This window comes from Eptesicus fuscus, chromosome 14, assembly GCF_027574615.1.
Source record: "Eptesicus fuscus isolate TK198812 chromosome 14, DD_ASM_mEF_20220401, whole genome shotgun sequence".
NCBI classification, from domain to species: domain Eukaryota; kingdom Metazoa; phylum Chordata; class Mammalia; order Chiroptera; family Vespertilionidae; genus Eptesicus; species Eptesicus fuscus.
Genome location: NC_072486.1, coordinates 54,291,107 through 54,311,018, shown reverse-complemented (window position 1 = coordinate 54,311,018; position 19,912 = coordinate 54,291,107). Strand labels below are relative to the sequence as shown.

The window sequence follows — 19,912 nt, the reverse complement described above, 5'->3', positions numbered from 1 at the left end:
CAAAGGAGAGGTGCCAGACACAGGCTTGAGTCACAGAAAGCTTCTGATGTAGAAACTGTTGGTTGAGCATGGAATCCCTTCTCCCCCTCTTGCTTAACAGATCTCCTGCGCTTTGGGGCGTGGCAAGGACTCTGGCTAAACACCACCACACTCCCCAGACTTCCGGGCAGATAGAAGTGGTCAGTGAGGGATAAGAGGAAGTCACTGGGTTTCCAGAAAAGCTCTCTAAAGGAGCCCTGTTGTCCTTCCTACTTCCTGCGATTTGGTACCAGGTGTGATGGCTGGAACTACAGTGGCCATGTTGTGACTATGAGGGAATCTTGAAGATGGATGTACATGGTAGGGATGATGAGCAGAAAGAGAGAAGGAGCCTGGGTCTCTGAAGACCTCTGAGCTCTCAATTCAGTCCTGAACTGACCACCTCCAGACTTAAAAAAAAAATTTTTTTTTATTGATTTCAGAGAGGAAGGGAGAGGGAGATAGAAACATCAGTGATGAGAGACAATCATTGATCAGCTGCCTCCTCCACGCCCCACACTGGGGATTGAGCCTGCAACCCAGGCATGTGCCCTTGACTGGAATTAGACCCAGGACCCTTCCGTCTGCAGGCCGATGTTCCATCCACTGAGCCAAAGCAGCCAGGGCCAGACTTCTTTTTTAAAAAAAAATATATTTTATTGATTTTTTTACAGAGAGGAAGAGAGAGGGATAGAGAGAAACATCGATGAGAGAGAAACATCGATCAGCTGCCTCCTGCACACCCCCCACCGGGGATGTGCCCGCAACCAAGGTACATGCCCCTGACCGGAATCGAACCTGGGACCCTTGAGTCCGCAGGCTGACGCTCTATCCACTGAGCCAAACCGGTTTCGGCCAGACTTCTTTTATGAGAGAAAAAGTAAACTTCTTTCTACTTTAGCCGCTGTTATTGGGGTTTTCTCTTATTGTCAGCTGAACCTAATCTGAGTGAATGCAGTGTCCTAGGATGTGCCATCTGCAGCTTTAGCAGAGGTTAGATGGGCACACGGGGATTCCATGGGCTGCAGGGAGGGGTTGAGGAGGCCAAGGAGGAAACATGTTTGGGGCAGAGGGGAGAGAGTGTCAAAGGCCCGAGGAAAGACAGAACAGAGTGGGTGTGTCTGGGGCCAGCAGAGAAGGGGTAGAGGAGACGGAGCCTGAAATGTGAGCAGGACTAGGACCCTGAGGGGCTTGGCAGCCCCGTAACCCACAGGCAGAGGGAGCCCAGGCAGCTGGTGAGGTTGTCACTTTAGGAAGATCCCTCGGTGCCCAGAGGGGCTGGCTTTGAGGGAAGAAGAGTTGAGACACCTTATGAGGCTGCTGCTGTGGTCAGATAAGAGATGATATTGGTTTGCACTCGGCCAGTGGCTGTAGGAACAGAAAGACATGGGCCGACCCCGACTTTAAAAGGGAGAATTCCTCATTGTTGATGGGTGGTTGGATGTGGGGGGAGAGAGCAGGGGGAGCTGAGGACCAGGAGCCACAGATGAGATAGGAAACAGGTGAGACGTTCAGCGCTGGAGGCCTGCAGCAGCAAGTGAGGCTGGGGGTGGGGGGGGGGGGGGGGGAGAGTGCGTGGGTGGGGAAGGAGCCCTGGGCTGGGCCTGGGAGAGCGGCCACCCACACACTTGATGGTGCGGCCTTCAGAATTGCCCTTGGCCTCTTTAATTCCAGTTCTCACCCTAAACTGGGGCTATCGTCAGCTAATTTATTCATTTTTTAAAAAATATATTTTTATTAATTTCAGAGAGGAAGAGAGCGACAGAAACATCAATGATGAGAGAGTACCATTGCTCAGCTGCCTCCTGCACGCCCCCTGCTGGGGGTCGAGCCCACAACCCGGGCATGTGTCCTTGACCAGAATCGAACCTGGGACCCTTCAGTCCGCAGGCCGAGGCTCTGTCCACTGAGCCAAACCGGCTAGGGCTCGTCAGCTAACTCATAGAAGTTCCTGGCGCTTAGTGCAATGTTAACCGAATCTGAAATGTTGCTCCCGGTGTCCCCTCCAACCCCTGCCCTCCCGGTGCTCCCGGATTCTGTCCTTTCCTCGGTCCAGGGTCGGGGCCAAGTCCCAGCTCCGCCCTCTGCTCAGGCGCCAGGACAGCCCGGAGGAAAGGCCCTCACCTCAGAGCCGCACCGCGTGGACCCTAAACTTTTCTCCCTTTTTACCTGAGCCCAGCGGGAAGGAGGCTGGAGGTGGGGCTGGCTTAGAAGCCAGGTGTCCTGGCTTTAGGATCCTCGCCCCTCGTTTCGTAGCACCTGGCCTCCCCCCGGGAGAGGCTGCGGGTGGGGGTGTCACTGCTCCTCGCCTCCCCCTCCCGCCGCGCGCCCTCCCCGGCTCCTCCCCGCCCTCCCCGCCCGCGGTGCGCGGAGGCTGCGGCGCGGCAGGGCGGGCGAGGCGCGCTGGGCAGCAGCCACCGGGCGGCGCGGGGAGCCGGGCTCAGCCCCTGCCTGCGCGAGCCGCGGCCCTCGCCCGCCGAGGTCGGCCTGGGGGGTCCGCAGGGCCCGCGGAGCGCCGAGTGCGCGTGGGGCTGGGCCCCGCACCCGGGCGCAGGAGCGCGGGCGCGGCGGGGCGGAGCGCCGGGCATGGAGCCGGCCCGAGAGCCCCCCGCGCGGGCCCGGCCGCCGCCGCCCCCCGCCGCCCGCCCCGCGCCCGCCCCCACCGCGCCCAGGCCGCGCTCGCCCGGGGAGGCGGAGGCCCGCGGCCCCGAGGGGCTGCTGCGGCGATCGGGCTCCGGCTACGAGGGCAGCACCAGCTGGAAGGCGGCCTTGGAGGGTAAGGTGCAGCGGCCCTGCATGCCCTGACCCGGGGACCGGGGACAGGAAGGCGGGTAGAGTCACCTTGGCTGGTGTCCCGGACGGGGGTGGGGGCGGGGGCGGCGAGTGGGGCTCTGGAATCCGGAGGGTTGGTTTGGGGCAATTAGGGGACACCTTGCGGGGAGAGGGGTGTCACTGGGGACCACCCATAGTTACAGCCTTGACCCTGTCTCTGCAGCTCACTCACTTTTTGACCTTGGGAGCAGGCTCCCTACTCCGAGCCTGTTTGCTCGTGAGTGTCTGCTCCTCACCTGATGGGCATGAGGGGGGACTGTCTGTGGCAGTGGAAACGCTTTGGGCAAAGTGAGGGAAGCTGTAGACCCCAGAGGTGTTGCCAGTGTCCAGGGAGAAGGGGGGCACCTGGTGGGGACGGGCCACTTGGGGAGGGTGAGGTGGAGGACCCCCGGCTGGCCCGCTGGCAGTGAGCGCAGTGGAAAATGGATTCCATGTTCATGAGTTCTAGAAAACTTGTGTTGGCCACTGGTGGTGCGTGCTGTGGAGCTGCTGGAGTCGGCAGGACAGAGGACCGGTCCTCAGGAGGCTTCTCATACTCCTGACACCCCAGTTCCAGGGCCGAGGGCCTGGGCAGCGTCCCCTGGGGAAACCCAGAGTCTGGCTCACCCAACCCTTAGGGCGGGCGAGTCGGAGAAGGAGAGTTTCCTGGGGTAGGTGACCTCTCAGGAGACCCGGGGAGGAGGAGGAGGGCGTGCCAGGCGCAAGGAGTGACATGGTCAGGGGCCAAGTGGCCAGAGCCAGCCTGTCCCTTGTGGGGAACTGAACTCATGAACACCAGGAATGGGGTGGGGTGGGGTGGGGTGAGGGGATGAGTCTGAGAACCGAACCGAAGAGTTTGAACTTTGTCTGAAGGAGCCATAGAGAGACTTAAAGCATAGAATGAGACAGTGGGTTTGTTCTTGGAAAAGCAGTGGTGTCGCGGTGTGTGTGTGTGTGGGGGGGGGGGGGCGGTTAGACTAAGGCCAGTTAAGGAGGAAAGTGGGCAGTGGGGGTGGGGGTGGGGCGGACCATAACCAGCACCTGGCAGGGCAGGTGCCTTGTGGAGGAGGGGAAGGTGGGGATCTGCATGTCGGTGTTTGGCCCGAAGGCTGGTGAGCAGGGGGTGCGGACTCCGGAGGGGAAGGCCGGTGCCTGGGTGGTGATTTGGGACAAAGGAGGCAAAGATGTTGGATCTTGGAGCTGCAGGCTGAGGAGAGTTGAGTGGGATCGCGGCGGGCTAACCCCTCGCTCTGAAATAGTCTCCAGGTGCGTAGCATTGCTGGCTTTGCCCGTGACCCTCCCCCTCTCCGCTTCCCTCCAGCCTACCGCATTTCCTGAAGTTGCTCACTCCTCTTGCCTGTGTTTCTTCATTCATTCATTTGTAAGATTTCTGCAGGGTCTGTCCCAAGTGAACTCTAGTCCCCAGTGGGTAAGGTCACTTCAGGGTGGTGTGGTCTCCTGGGCTTACCTCTGCTTCCTCCTCCCAGCTGTGGCTGGGCCAACCACCTGTAAGGGAGGCAGAAAGTAGCCCGGCATCTCTCTTGAGACACTGGGTCTTCCAGCCCCGGGGAGCCCACTCCCTGCTTAGTGCCTTACCTTCGGCCCAGCCTTGTCTCCGTGTCCTGGTCTGGCTCCCTACCTGGCCTGTCTCCGGGTCTCATGCTCCCTCTGGCACTGCCTCCTCCAGCGGCTCCCCCCAGCATCAGCCCCACCCTGGATGCCTGTGGTCCCTGGGGGCTCAGCCTCTGGGGCCTATGGACTTTCCCTCAGGTGTTTTAGGATCTGCGGTCTGAGCCCCCGTGAGGGGCCTCCCCTCTGCCAGTCCTCTGAGGGTCTCCTGGGTGTTCCCTGGGTGCCCCATCTCCTGTCAGAAGAGGGGAGCTTGTGGGCCAGGCTGGGTGCTCTCCAGGGTGCTGCGTGGGGGCCGAGGGCCAGCCTTTAGTGCACTGCTCTCCCACATCTGTTCACTCGTCCTCCCCTTGCGCAAACATTGATGGGGTGCCCACACAGTCCAGACACAGTGCTGGGCACTGGGCACACCCCTGCCCTTGAACAGTCACAGGACCGGGGCTGAGGCAGCCTGATGGGTCTGGAGTCAGGTAAACCCAAACCCCGGGTTATCAGGCTTTTGAACGTGTGTGAGCCTCAATTTCCTCATCTGCCAAGCTGGATGATCATTTCTGCCTCTTAGGGCTACACAGACAGGTGCTGGGTGTGGGCTGTGTGCAGGTGACTCCTCTCCCCACCTCCCTAGACGTGGCCTCCTGCAGTCCTGAGCGGGGCGCTCAGTTGAAATCCTTTGACTGCTGGTCTGCCAACCTTGAGTCCACTCCCCACCCCAAACTGGAGTCCATGTAATGGGCCCAGTCCATGGACACTGGCAGCACCCATGATGGATGAGGGGTCTGCCACTTCGGGGCGGGGGCCAAGGGTTTTGTAGCCTCTGCTTAGCCAAGCACATCTGGAAAAAAACAGGAGACTTCTCGACTTGACCAAGTTGAACACTTAGGGGACCTGTGCTCCTTTTTTACCACGAGCCAAACGTTTATCAGACACCTACTGCGTGCCCGACACTTTGCTGCAGGCGTTCCCATCAGCTGACTCATTTGACCCTCACATCTACCCTTGCAGGGGGTTGGTGAGTGTCATATCTAGTTCATAGAGGAGGAAACTGAGACTCAGAGAGGCCACGTGTGTTGCCCAAGGACACATGTTGGTTGCTCGCACATGACTCCCCCCCCAGTCGGGTTTGCCACAGCGTCCAGTGAAAGGTCTTACACGGTCCCTCGAGGACCAAGCACCTTGGGCGTGATGAGGCGAATTCGACAGAAACAAACGGTGCTTTGGGCGCAGGTCACTCTCCTCTTCAGGCTCCTCAGACGACCCGCCACCTCCAGCACAGACGGGTTAAGTGAAACGGAGAGCTTTTTAAGTCCCACGGTTGGGAGTAGAGCCCAGGTCTTCAAGACTTTCCTTAGACCAACAATTAGCTTTATAAATCGAAAGCCAGTCGGAACTTCTTGATAAAATCTTCTCTCCCTGTGGATGTTAACCTTCCCTTCCACTCCAGCCTCAGGAGAGAGGCTGGGAAAGGTGACCCAGAGCTCCGGCCTGGGTTCTGGAAAGACTGGAGGTGATCTGAGATGGGGATGTATCTGGCCTTGGGGGTGGGAGTGGGGAAAGGGGGCTGGGGGCACGGGAGGAGGATAGAGTGATCCTGCAGATCTCAGGCCATAGATGTGTCAGTGCTCACCAATTCTGAATTTTTAATGTTGAAAGCTCCTTGGTTATGCATAAACCCACAACTTCCTGATCCAAACCACACATGCATTTAGCAAAGCCTCTTAAAAACTTAAAAATTACCAAACTCTACATTGGATAGTTTTGAACAGTCAAGATTATGCTCGCCAGGCTGTGGCCCTGACACTCAGAGACGTCCGCTCTGAGGCTCTTGGGGGCTGTGGGTGTGAGGGTGAGGGGGGATTTGTCGGGGCTTGGAAGCCAGCTTGTTTTTCAGTTGTTCCTCTAACATTAGGCGAAGTCATATACATTCATAAACATCAATAAACTGTTTATTGGGATCAATAAAGGCCATTGCACTGAAGGAAGGATTTCTGAATTAGACATTTGTTTATGGCTTGGATTGTATCCCCCCAAAGAGATATGTTGAAGTCCTCATCCCCCAGCACCCCAGAATATGACTTTATTTGGAAATATGGGCATTGCAGGTATTAGTTAAGATGTGGGCATACAGGGGTAGGGTGGTCTCCTAATCCAATGTGACTGGTGTCCTTACATGAAGACACTCACGTGAAGATGAAGATCCAATTGGAGACGGCCATGTGACAAGGCGGAGAGCAGAGTGACCCATCTGTGAGCCAAGGAACCCCCGAGCTCGCCAGCACACCACCAGAAGCTGGGGCGAAGCAAGGACGGATCCCCAGGTTTCAGGGGGAGCACGGCCCTGCTGACCGTGACTGTGGGCTTCTGGCCTCCAGAACCGAGTGACAGTACATTCCCGGTGTTTTAAGCCTCCTGGTCCGTGGTACTTCGTCGCATCAGCCGTGGGAGATGAGTACAGCGTTGCCTGGGGTTGTCCAGCAGAGCCGTCCTGTGCGAGGCAGGCGCCCTCGTGCACTCTCTGCGGCCCCAGGGCGGGTCCAGAGCAGTTTTCCCAGGAGGGAGTGGGGCTCCCCGGTTCCGGTGATGTTGGAGACGCCCAGATGCCCCTTTCCCGGAGAGCAGGTGCGCCTGCGTCCCTTTCCTGCAAACTCAGTTGAGTTTTAGGCTGACGGAGGACATTGCCATTCAGTGTAGCTAAGTTCCCCTGTGTGTTTAGTGCCCGCGGGTGCTCTGTGACATGCAAGGCCATGGCTCAGCCCTGTTACAGGGACCCCAAAGCAACTAGAACACAGCTCTTAGCCTAAGGGAGCCTGTGAGCTTATTACCATCACCACCATCATCCTCACCATCATCACCATCACCATCACCATCACCGCCACCGCCACCACCACCATCACCATCACCACCATCACCATCATCACCATCACCACCATCACCGCCATCACCACCACCACCACCACCACCACCACCACCACCATCACCATCACCACCACCACCACCACCACCACCACCACCACCACCACCATCATCACCATCATATCTCTTACCACTGAAGCAGAGCTTCCATACCAGATGTTGTTCTACGTGCCATCAATGAATTCTCATAAAGTCCTAAGAGGCAGATACCACTATTCATTTTTAAAGATGAGGAAAATGAAGTAAAATAGGAGCCAAGTAATTTGGCCAAGCTACTCAGTCATCTAGAAATGGCAGCGCTGGGATTTGAACCCAGGCGAGTGGGTTAAGACACTCTGCTCTGATCCTCCATGCACAGAGGGTCCCACAGCCAGTGTTGAGAAGAGGGTGGAGAGGCAGCTACATACAGCACGGTGGTGACAGGCAGCCGCCCTGCAGGGGATCCGCCCGACGACAGACTGCCCGTGGGGATACAGAGCACACACAGAAAGCCCAGCCCTAGGGGGCAGAGGGGGGGTTCCCCTCTCACTGAGCCTGGAGCCACCGCCTCTGGACTCCTGCTCACCTGCCAGCGTCAACCTTGCTCACAGGAAGGACTCCAAAATGTTTGTTGGGCTTTCAGATGAAGGTGCAGCCTGAACACGTGCATTTGCTCTCTTTCCTTTCTGAAGCCACTCAGACAGCAGTACAGGAGTCTTCAAAAGGCCACAAGAGCAATAAACTTGGGAGCTAGGGAGCAACGAGCGGTACCTGACTCCACGGGCAGAGGACCCACCCGAGTGACCCAGGGGTGGGGGCGCGGTCATCGTGGTGGTTGGAAACAGGGCTACGGGACATTCCTTTAGGAGGATTTAGACCCCAGCCCCGGCCCACTCCGTACAGCTTCTTCCCAGCCCCGGCAGGAGCCGAGGGTAAGTCTGCGGGGAGAGGGTCTCTAGACACCAGCACGTTAGAGAACAAGTAATTAGGGTGACAGTTACACAGCGAATGTGCAGTGCGGCCTCCCAGTCGCGTCTCCTGACCAAGCCCCTCCGGGAGAGAAAGCAGAAGAGCCTTCCCCAGGGACCCACCCACCCGAGAGGAAGAAGCCCAAGGAGGTCAAGGCAGAGCCCGGAGGGTCAGCCCAGCTGGACCAGCTGCTGTGACCCCCCCCACACACAGTTACCAAGCCCGCGCCCCCCTCCATGGTCTCAGGGGCACCGGTGAACTCTCTAGTCCTCCTGCCTTAACCAGGAACGAATAACCAAGGCTCTAATAAACAGAAAAAAAGCAAGCTGGAGGACACAGCGACTATAGAGGGAGGAATAAATTTTCTACCTGCCCCCCCCCCCCCCCCCCGCCTCAGTAATGCCCTCAGACAGCTGAGAGGAAGGGTTGCATCACTAACATAAGAACAGGATGTTTTAAGAGGAATATTCAGATAACAGCAGCCTCTAAGCCAAAAACAAACAAACAAAAAACTTTGGAGCTTGAAAATAATCATAGAAATGAAAAAAATTCAACGAAGGGTAGGAAGGGAAAGTTGAAAAAAAAAATCTTCCAGGAAATAGAGCAAGAAGGCAAAGAGATACTGGATAAGGGAGAGGGAGGAGAGAGAGAAACAAAACATCGGTCCCGGAGGCCCAGCATTTCTCAAGCCTTTGTAAAGGACAGCACAAGCGAGTTACTGGAGCACGACCATGCCGGGGTGCCACGGCCTGCTGAACTGCTGCCACAGGTTCTCATACTTCTCAGTGCGGGTGCTCATCTCATCGTGGAGGATCGTGGTGGACAGACCAGCACCCGTCTGTGGAGGTGCTGCTTCCAGCTATGTTCATTCATACCTTTGGTTTTAAAAAGTGACTTAAAAATAAAAAAGGGCGTTCTCACTACCAGGATGGCAATAATAATAATAATAATAATAATAATAAAGGAAACTAACAAGGGTTGGCAAGGCGGTGGAGGCACTAGAACACTTGTGCACTGCTGGTGGAAAGTAATATGGTGCAGCTTCTGTGAAAACAGTCTGGTGGTTCCTCAAAAAGTTACCCATAAAATTACCACATGACCCAGCAATTCTGCTCCTAAGTGTTTACCCAAAAGAATGGAAACAGGGACTCGAGCAGATACTTGTATGCCAATGTTTACTGCAGCATTATTCATAATAGACAAAAAGTGGAAACAACCCAAGTGTCAATCAACAAATGAATGGATAAACAAAGTGTACATATTCATACAATAGAATATTATTCAGCCATAAAAAAGAACGAAATTCTGATACAACATGGATGCTACAACATGGATGAATCTTTAAATCATTATATAGTACTAAATAAGTCAGATACAGAAGAACAAATACTGTATGTTTCTACTTAAATGAAATATCTAGAATAGTCAAATTCAGAGATGGAAAGTAGGTTAGAGGTTACTAGGCCCTGGGGAGGTGGGAATGGGGAGTTAATGCTTAATTGGTACAGAGTTTCTGTTTTGGGTGATGGGAAAGTTTTGCAAATGGACACTGGGATGGTTGCACAATATTGGGTATGCAATTAATGCCACTAAGTGTACACTTAAAAATGGTTAAAATGACATTTTTTATGTTATGTATGTTTTATCACAATAAACTTTAAAAGACCCTATGTCTAAAGTCTAAAATGGTTCTTTCATTAAATATAAAAGAAAAATTTAAGTGGTAACAAAAAAAATACAAAAATTTTTTTCTTTTTTTTAAGTGTTTTTTTTCTTTATTGATTAAGGTATTACATATGTGTCCTTATTGCCCCATTGCCCCCCACCCCCCCTACAAAAACTTTTTTGAAAGGGAGAAGCCAGAGGATCAGGAAAGGTTTTGTTAAGAGGGTGGAGGGTGGCCCTAACCGGTTTGGCTCAGTGGATAGAGCGTCGGCCTTCGGACTGAAAGGTCCCAGGTTCAATTCCAGTCAAGGGCATGTACCTTGGTTGTGGGCACATCTCCAGTGGGGGGTGTGCAGGAGGCAGCTGATTGATGTTCCCCTCTCATCAATGTTTTTAACTCTCTATCCCTCTCCCTTCCTCTCTGTAAAAAATCAATAATATATATATTTAAAAATAAAAGAGGGTGGAGGTGTATGCTCGGCCAGTGTGGCTCAGTGGTTGAGTGTCGACCTATAAACCAAGAGGTCTCTGGTTCAATTCCCCCTCAGGGCACATGCCCTGGTTATGGGCTCAATCCCCAGTAGGGGGCGTGCAGGAGGCAGCACATCCATGTTTCTCTCTCGTTGATGTTTCTCTCCCTTTCCCTGGAATCAATAAAAACATATATTTTTTTTTTTTAGAAAAAGAGGTGGAGGGTGTAGACATGGGCAGATTTCAAGACCTAGCCTTGGGGGAGCAGACCTTTGGGAGCAAAGACCCAGCAGCAGGGCTGGGAGGGTGGGCTGGTTATTTCAGTGAGTCTGTGTGGCTGAACGGGGACATAGAGAAACAGCAAGAAATGAAAGATTAGGAAGCTCTATTGACCTATGAACCAGAAGGTCATGGTTCAATTTCCAGTTAGGGCACATGCCCAGGTTGCAGGCTCTATCCCCAGTCAGGGGTGAGCTGGAGGCAGCCAATTGATGATTCTCTGTCATCATTAATGTTTCTGTCTCTCTCCATCTCCCTTCCTCTCTGAAATAAAAATACATTTTGTTTTTTTAAAAAGCTCTGCAGGCCACAGGAGGAGTTCAGATGTGTAGCCCTGGAGGGAGGGCGATCACGCAGGGGAGAGTGGGGTCAGGACTGTGCTCTGGAACAGTGCCTCTCAGGCCCGAGTGAGATCAGAATCACCGGAGCGCTTGTTACAACCCAGGTGGCTGGCCCCACCCCGGGTTCCTCACTCCTGGGACGTGGGGCTGGCCGTGGCGATTGGTGGTGAGTGGGTGGCCTGGAATTGAACCCTTTTTCTTCTCCTCAGACACCACCACCCGTCTCCTGCTCGGGGCCATTGCCGTCCTCCTGTTCGCCATCCTGGTGGTGATGAGCATCTTGGGTGAGTATGGATGTCGGGGCATTGATGCGGTTCAGGGTGCCACCTCCTCAGAAGTAGGTCAAGAAAAGCTCCCGGCGTACCATGAATTCCGTGGGGGACAAAGTAAATAGCAAACCGAGTGTCCGTTCTAGAGGTGATTTTAGCTTAAAATACTCTTTTCACACATCGACTCTACAAGTCCCCTTTCCTGAGCGATGCGATGCGGGGAAAGCGGATGCCGTGAGAACTCAGAGCAAACTCCAGGGGGTTAGGCGGGCAGTGCTTCTTGGAGGAGATGAGTTTGGGACAAGGGCCTTTAAAGGTCACATTCATTCATTCATTCATTCATTCGACATTTATAGAGCCTGCTGTGTGGTAGGCCCTGGGCGAAGTACTAGTGATAAAAAACAAGATGTTGGTTATCTCCCTTGTGCAAACATAGAGGTGCTCCTGCCCTGGGGGGCGGGGGCCTCCCAGAGGGGGAAACACGGGTGCCAGATCCTTTGAATGAACGGGGGCTGCCCTCCGGGGGGGGGGGCAGAGGGAACAGAACAGCCCCGGGGGTGGGGCCTGAGCCACAGGAGGGCTGCGAGGGACTGAAAGGGGAGGGAGGAAGGTGACAGGCACTGTCACCGTGACAGCCGCCAGGGAACTTGGCTGCTTTCCATGGATTCAAGGCCACGTTGCCGTGGGACCTGAAAGGTTTGCAGAGTGGTTTGTCTTTAATCTTTGAGGCGCACCATCAAACCAGAGGTGGGCACCTCCAAATGGGCAAAAAAAATCCACTGATGACACCAGCCCTACCAAATCCTCGCCTACAGGGGTGCAGGATAAGCGGGGAGTTTGTGTTTAGGGAAGAACCTGGTGACCGCTGGCGGCCGCTGGGGTCCCCCTGGAATAGAGGCTGCAAGTTAAATCGGCGCCTCTGGTCTCTGGGAGGCCGGGAAATGTGTAGAGGGGGCACGTGGTGACTTCAGCGAGGTCTCCTCAGAGCTCCTGTGGAAAGGCAGCGGAAATGCAGCCACCCCAGGGTCGGTAGTCCCGAGGGACCTGAGGCCACGGAGCAGGTGTGCCGTGTGCGCTGGTTACCGGAGTCCGCGTGGCTGGGATCCCGGCGGGCGGGGGCGCCATCGGCCTCTCTCGGCTCTGTCTGGTCTACATTTAATCTATCACTTGTATGAAAACAAACAAAATGTGTGCTTATAGGATGCGTAGGTGATACAATCCAAAGAGGGATGTTTAACATGACAGGTGAGAAAAAAATCAAGATTAACGTGTGTCTTTAAAAACTCAGAGGAGCCCACACGAGCGAGAGAAACGTGGGAGAAATAAATATAAGACCCTTCATTTGGGTTTGAAATGGACTTATACATGTTCTGGCCACGGGGAAGGCCTGACCTGGATAGAGAGCACGTGAACACCATCAGAGCATGGCTTAATTCCTGTTGGCAAGGAGGCCCTTGGAGAACTGGTGGGTGCTCTGGGCTTCCTTCCCAGAACAGCACACGTGTGCACGCAGCCCCGACCCCTCTCTGATGCGGTCTGCAGGCCGGAGCCACAGCCGCTGGGTGGTGACCGCTGTTGCTGGGGCGGGGCCCACCCGGGGCTCCCGTCTGATGGGTGGCAGCGATGTGATGGTGCGGGCACCCTGGGGTGAGCCAGGCCGGATGGAGAAGGGTCTGGGGGAGAGTTGGTGTCTGAGCCTCCAGAGGGAGGCTGCTGTCCTTCAAGTGGGTGCTAGTCGGCGACCAGCTTTGCTCTGGGCCACCCCAGAGGCAGATCCCGGGCCAGCAGGTCTAGGTCACAGGAGGGCAGGCTGGAACTCCGAACCGGAGAGGAGCTTCCAGCAGTCGGTGTTAGCTAATGGGGCATGGCCGGGCCCCCTGAGCCCGCAGGTGGGTGCCACCCAGGCTGGAGAGAGGACGCGTCCCGTGGCCTCCAAGTCCCTTTTGAATCTGAGTTTCTGGGGTTCCATGCCTTGAAGAGTTCGGAGAGAGAGGAGGTCTTAACCCAGGAGCTAACCTGTCATGTCCCTCTCCCCCCGCCCCCGCCCCCGTGTCCCTCAAACCTCCCAAATTCCTCTTCCTGCTGCATTTAGCCTCCCACCTTCTCCCTGCCAGGCACCGTGAGGTGTCAGTGAGGGGCTCCCAGGCGGGGCCGTGGAGGGAGCCGCGGGGCAGCGTGGGGTCCTTCGGGCCGGGCGTGCGGTGGTGCTGACCCCCCTCTTCCTGCAGCCTCCAAGGGCTGCATCAAGTGTGAGGCGCCCTGCCCCGAGGACTGGCTGCTCTACGGCCGGAAATGCTACTTCTTCTCCGAGGAGCCGAGGGACTGGAACACCGGCCGGCAGTACTGCCACACCCACGAGGCGGCGCTGGCGGTGATTCAGAGCCCCAAGGAGCTGGTGAGTGCTGGGAGGGGCCCTGGGAGACCCCGCCCCGGGACTCGGTGTCCCCCAGCCCCGCACAGCCAGCGTGTGCAGGGGGGCCCCTCAGGGTCTGCAGGCCCAGGTGGCGTGTCCACTGCTCTGGTCAAGGCCAGCCGTGTCACCGCGCTCAGCTCGGTGTTGTAACGCGAGAATTACAAGTGACCAGTGCACCTGAGAAATCACATCCATCTCCTAGTCCAACTGGGACAGGAGCTCTTTTTTTAATATATTTTATTGATTTTTTACAGAGAGGAAGGGAGAGGGATAGAGAGTTAGAAACATCGATCGGCTGCCTCCTGCACACCTCCTACCGGGGACGTGCCCGCAACCAAGGCACATGCCCTTGACTGGAATCGAACCTGGGACCCTTCAGTCCGCAGGCCGACGCTCTATCCACTGAGCCAAACCGGTTTCAGCAAGGGCCAGGAGCTCTTGTGTCACCTCCAAAAACGGTTTTGTCTACAGACACGTGGCTGTGCGGGAATTGGGTGCAGAGGTGTGGGGATGTGGGTGTAGCGGTGGCTGTGCGGGAGTTGGGTGCAGTGGTGTGGGGATGCGAAAGGCCGAGAACCTAACAATCCCTGGTGGTCTCTGGCGCACAGGGTAAGAGCCCCTTCTTCAGAGAAAGGCCAGAGGATGGAGGTAGAGGGACAGTCGCCCTGAGCGCTGTCCCAGGTGCCTACGAAGTGGGCAAGCCCAGGCTTCCTGTGCGTCGGGGAGCTGGCCCCTGGGCTGCTGGGCCAGGGCACCTGTGCCAGGGGGCAGGCCCCAGAGCCGGGTCCCCTAGGGGCCACTGCAGGCGGCTGCTGGGCGGTCAGTGTGAGTGCAGGGCACCCTGGCCCTAGGCCTCACTTCTGGGGTGCAGCAGGCGCCCCTCGGTGTCTGCAGATCTGGGAGCCCTAAGCAGTCAGGAGACCACATCTGACCGAGCCTTCCTCTTTGCTTGGTGCAGGAATTTATGTTCAAGTTCACGCGGAGGGAGCCCTGGATCGGCCTTCGCAGAGTCGGGGACGAGTTCCACTGGGTCAACGGGGAACCCTTCGACCCCGACACGTGAGCTGGGGCTTCGTCTTCGTCCTCCGCCCCGAGCTCAGCCCGGGCAGGGCCTCCCTACCCCGCACCTCCCGAGGGACCCGCCTGGAGCTGTGCGGGCGAGAGCTCCCCCGAGGTTCAGCCGGTGTGAGGGGCCCCTTAACCACATCGCTTCACTTTGTTTCTCGCCCATGAGGTTAGCCTGGGGCAGTGGTCGGCACACCGCGGCTCGCGAGCCACAGGCGGCTCTTTGGCCCCTTGAGTGTGGCTCTTCCACAAAATACCACGTGTGGGCGCGCACATACAGTGCGATTGAAACTTCGTGGCCCATGCGCAGAAGTCGGTTTTCGGCCTGGGCGAGTCTATTTTTAAGAAGTGGCGTTAGAACACTCAAGGGGCCAAAGAGCCGCATGTGGCTCGTGAGCCGCGGTTTGCCGACCACGGGCCTGGGGTGCTGGCTCTGCTCCAGCGAGCCTCCTGTGCCTCCTTGTCTGTCAGGCCCGTCTGCACGGCTGTGCGGTTCAGCCCAGGGGGAGGGGGAGGGAGTCCGTGCCTGGACGGCCCTCTGTGTGGCCAGGGCACACCACACCTGGCCACAGGGAGGTGGAGAGCGGCCTCGGCTCGGGGCAGCCACATGCCACCAAACGCTGACACTCAGGAAAGGGGCGGAGCCGGGCAGAGCGTTAGAGACCCCGCTGGGGGTGCGTGGTGTGTTATCTGTGAGACCCACGTGTGGGAGTGCGTGTGTGAAGAGCGAGGTGCCAGGCACTGGTCTGTGGGGTGATGTGGCAGTGGTCACGGGTGGTGGGGTGTACGATTGGGGCAGAGGGTGGTGACAGGTGTGGGGGGCAGGGAATAAGGGAATGAACCCCGGCTTTCAGTCCAGACCATCTGGCCGGAGGAACAGGCCACGAGGAGGTGGGGGCCCTGGTGCTGCGGACCACGCCGGCCCCGGCCCCCCTTCCCACGGAGGCGAGGGAGGCTCCCTCCGTCCCAGCAGCCTCCAGCGGCAAGCAGCCGGTTACCAGCTCCTTCCCGTCCCCCCTCACCACCTCTTCCCTTTCCCGCTCCCATCGAAGATCAGCTCTTAGCACGGCTGAGAAGTCTGACACATTCTGTCCCCTTATCCCCTTCTGGAAGCTTCCTGCTCCCAGAGGCAGGGAGAGCCCTGGAGATGGGTCCCCACGTGCTGACCACCTGGCAGCCAGGGGCCGTGTTTGCCCCCCCACTCCCTCTCGGGGTCATTCTGACGCCAACTCTTGCGGGACCCCAGCTCCTTGGACTCTGGAGGACTGGTTTCAGGCGAGGAGAGCCCTCCCGCACAGGCCCATGAAGGACGCCCGGTTTCCTGGGCAACAGCCCCGGGGTAGAACATTGGAGGGATTGGGGTCCCCCCTAACCTGCGAGGCCCTTTAAGTCAGTTCCTCTCCCCCCAGCTCTTCCGTGCGGACACCGTGCCAGGACCCCTGTTGAGGAGCTGACCTGGGGGGCTGGGGACAGACGGGCGTCTGTGGAGGGCAGGAGCCCGGTGCCGGGAGCAGGGGGCAATGGGCAGCCCCTGAGGAAGGCCTTGGGGCTGGGTGTCCTGGGAGGTGGTCGGAGGGCGGGGCGGACGCCACAGGCTGAGCGCTGGCCGTCTCTCCTGGCCGCAGATTCGCCATCGCGGGCCTGGGGGAGTGCGTCTTCGTGGAGCCGACCAGGCTGGTGTCGACGGAGTGTCTGATGACCCGGCCCTGGGTGTGCAGCAAGATGGCCTACACGACGTGAGGTGGGTCAGGCCCGCCCCAGGCTCCGCCCAGGCCCATGCGTCCTGTCTCCTTGGCCCAGGCAGGTCCTGTGGCTCAGCAGTTGAATTCCAAGTGCTCAGGAGGGTAGGGTCCTCCCCCCAAAACACAAGCACAGGGCCCGCCATTAGCACCCAACAAGCCCCCCCCAACCCCCCGGCCCGGAACCTTCCTTCCTCCTGCGGCCCTGGCACGGACACACGGCATTGCTGTCGGCACACACAGTGCCCCCCCCCCCCCCCCCCCCCCGCCAAGTCATTTCTCTCGTGGTTGCTGGGAGGCAGGGCTTCCCTGGCCTGGGTCCCGCACACCTGCCCTCCTTGCCTTGTCTGGGCCGCTGCCTGGCCCTGCTGCGTGGCGTCTCCGATGGAAGAAAGAGATGACCGGCATCCAGAGGAGTCGGCTGCCGTTTGCTCCAGGGCTCGGGGAGGGGCAGAGGGCACGGCTCTGGGTGCCCGGGGGAGGGGCCACGTCAAGCCCACTTGACCTAGCTTGGCGGGTGGCAGTACACGGGACCTGAGGGCAGAATCAGTGTGGCCTCAGGCCCCGAGTTACTCTTAGATGCAGGGCGGGCTCCTGCCGGCTCCTCATTGCTATTCAACTCAACGCGAGGAGCGTTGATTCACACCCACCACGCGCCAGACACCACGCCAGGCATGGGGATCAACAGCTTTATCCCCCAGGGAGCACACTGGGAGCAGAGGAAACAGCTTGGAAAGTACCAGAATGTTCTGGAACGTAGCCCAGGGATGGTTTATGCTGCCTCAGGGGAGGATTAGCCACGGGCTAGAGATGATGTTTGTGTTGGGCCTGATAGGAGTTTGTGCAGGTCCTGTGGCCCCTTCCCAGGGCCTTTGGTCTGCCTGGGGCAGGGGGGGGGGGGGCGGCAGGTCCACCAGTGCCCCACCCTGTCCACACCCCCTCCCCCAGGGCAGAGCAGCTGGCCGTGGGGCCCAGGCCGCCCCAGCCTCCGCTCGGTGCCCTGGCTGGCGTCACGTGGGCGGCCTGCCTGGGAGCTGCCTGTGTGAACTGGGTCCTGGCCCATTTTCAGAAAATAGCTCAGGGATCCAGGTCCAGCTCTGCTCAGCCTTCACCGCTGGGTTTCAGACAGCACTGCCAACGTGGTTTTGTTGGCCTCTTGCATGCTTTCTAGATTTCTAGTAAAACATGAGAATTCTGGGGTTCTGTATCTTGTCATTATTGGGGAGCCAGAGGGGGCCTGGGTGTACAATGAGGTGAAGGGAATTCAGGGGGTGGGCCTGTGGGGGTGGCAGGAAGCCCACCCCCTCCCAGCACCTGCGGGGAGTGTTGAGGGGCTGCAGGCTCAGGCTGAGGACTGTCCTCTCACCTGTTCTCAGACGTGCTCAGGTCCGGGGTCTCAGTGTCCTCCCCCAAAGACAGCGAGGCTCAAAAAGCCTAGAGCGGAGAGATCAACCAAGAGACTTGTATGCATGCATATGAGCATAACCAATGGACGCAGACAACAGAGGGTGAGGGTGAGGGCAGGATTGGGGGGGCGGGCAATGGGGAGATAAACACATTTATAATACCTTAGTCAATTAAAAAAAAGTCACTCCCCCCATGAAAAGCCTAGCGCCTTGCTTTCCACGTGGCACTGCATTTAATTCTCACAGAAACGCCCCGAGGCAGACAATGCGCCACAGGGACAAAGCTACACCTGGCCGGGCCCCAAGGCCCAGAGGACGAGGACGAGTTGAGTGCTCTGGTCCTGGCCTGGGGCTCGGGCAGGAGGAACCAGCAACAGGAGGGCTGGGAAGGAGGCCGTTGACAGGGGCCATGCTCCAGCTGTGGAGGCACCTGGTGACGAGGCTGTCCTGACCTTGGGTTTGTCAGGACCACAGGACAGTTCCAATCAGTTTAGTGAAAGGAGCCCTGACTCCCGGTCACCAGTGTTGCAAGAGTTTTCCTGTCTGGTTCCTACAGGGGGGAGGACACACAAGGCAGAAACAAAACAAAACACTGGCGTGGCCTGTCTTCAGAAACATAGACCACCTGCCAAAGGTTATTACCAGCCCAGCGCCCCCCTCCCTCGTGGGCCGCGGAGCCTGGTGCTGCTGGGGAAGGCTGGAGCATGCAGACGGCCCTTGTGAAGATGGGGGGTGACAGGGAGGGCTTTTTAAGGAGGACACATTGGGGTGGTAGCGTTTGGTGCTGTGCTAACGAGTTACTAGTGTTTGCTTAGTGAATCCACACCCTGCAAGGTCGGCACCATCCTCCTGAGGAGACGGGCTCAGAGAGGTGCAGGACTTGCTCATATGCACAGCTCGGAGGTGGGGGGGCGGGGGGGGGGCAGGGTTTGAACCCAGACCATCCCCACAGGGCTCTTGGGGAGACATTTGTATGGCATGAGTGTCCCCACCGAGCCAGCCGGCTCCGAGGAGAGGGGGTGTCCCTGTGAGCCCACGATGGAGAAGGGGCGCCCCGGGAAGTTGTCCGGCCCGCAGAGTAGGGATTGCTGGTAATGGCTTCCGTCTCTCCCTCAGGGCCCAGCGCCGGCCTCCCTGCCTGGACAGCAGCAGCCCTGAGCGACCTCGCCCTCTCCCCAGCACCTCCAGCTCTTAACACTGAGCCTTTCACACGGCGCCTGTCACCTTGCCACCCTGACGTTTCTTCCTGTCACCTGACCGCCCCTGCACCTGAGGATGAACCCCTGGGGAGCAGGCTTCGTGTGCCCTTGGCCTCTTGGATGTACACACACGCACTCGAAGATGATTGCACACGACAAGTGTACACGGCATCATCAGCGGTCTCCCACGGCGGGAGAGCGGGCCCATCGTCGGAAGACTCGTGTTTGGCCTTGGTGGGCGTGGCATGATTTTTAGAGGCACAGCAGAGATGGGCTCTTGAGTTTGTTCTGCTTCAGTTAAGCTCATGCACACACTGGGTGGGCTGGGTGGGGGTGGCCGGAAGTACAGGGGCACTGAGGGAGAGCTGCCTCAGTCTCCAAAATGTCCTTTGCATCATTCACGCAGCCTAATGAGGAGACGGCTGCGAGTGGGACCAGGCTCAGGGCGTGTCCATCAGGGAGGGGGCTGGCTGCTGAAGGTTCCGGTGACCCCCGGGATACAGCCCTAATTATCATCACTGCTGTTTACTGACAGCCGAGACCTGGTTTCCAGAAACGGCCACTGCCTGCTGAGTGCTTACGGCAGGAGGGGAGGCGGGGAAGGAGGTAGCTGCCTCTCTCCCCTTCCTGCTGTGTAGCCAGCTCCAAGCTCGGAGTATGAGATCGAAACGGGCATCCAGGAAGGCTCCTGCCACCCCCATCCGAGATCCCACCTCTCTGCTAAGGCGGCGGGGAATGGACACACACTA

General features: G+C 57.7%; 1 protein-coding gene across 1 annotated transcript; it reads left to right on the top strand.

Moving 5' to 3' along the window:
* Positions 1–2,604: 2,604 nt before the first annotated feature.
* On the top strand, positions 2,605–19,146 carry CLEC2L (C-type lectin domain family 2 member L). Its single transcript, XM_028159002.2, has 6 exons — positions 2,605–2,794; positions 11,282–11,356; positions 13,570–13,736; positions 14,713–14,813; positions 16,445–16,560; positions 19,081–19,146. The coding sequence occupies exons 1-5, from the start codon at positions 2,605–2,607 to the stop codon at positions 16,557–16,559; spliced, it is 648 nt and encodes a 215-aa protein (XP_028014803.2). The 3' UTR covers position 16,560; positions 19,081–19,146.
* Positions 19,147–19,912: the final 766 nt, after the last annotated feature.

Coding starts and splice junctions, on each gene's coding strand:
- CLEC2L (XM_028159002.2), top strand. CDS start 2,605: ATGGAGCCGGCCCGAGAGCCCCCCGCGCGGGCCCGGCCGCCGCCGCCC. Junction 11,357..13,569: donor GGTGGTGATGAGCATCTTGG/GTGAGTATGGAT, acceptor CTCTTCCTGCAG/CCTCCAAGGGCTGCATCAAG. Junction 14,814..16,444: donor GAACCCTTCGACCCCGACAC/GTGAGCTGGGGC, acceptor TCCTGGCCGCAG/ATTCGCCATCGCGGGCCTGG.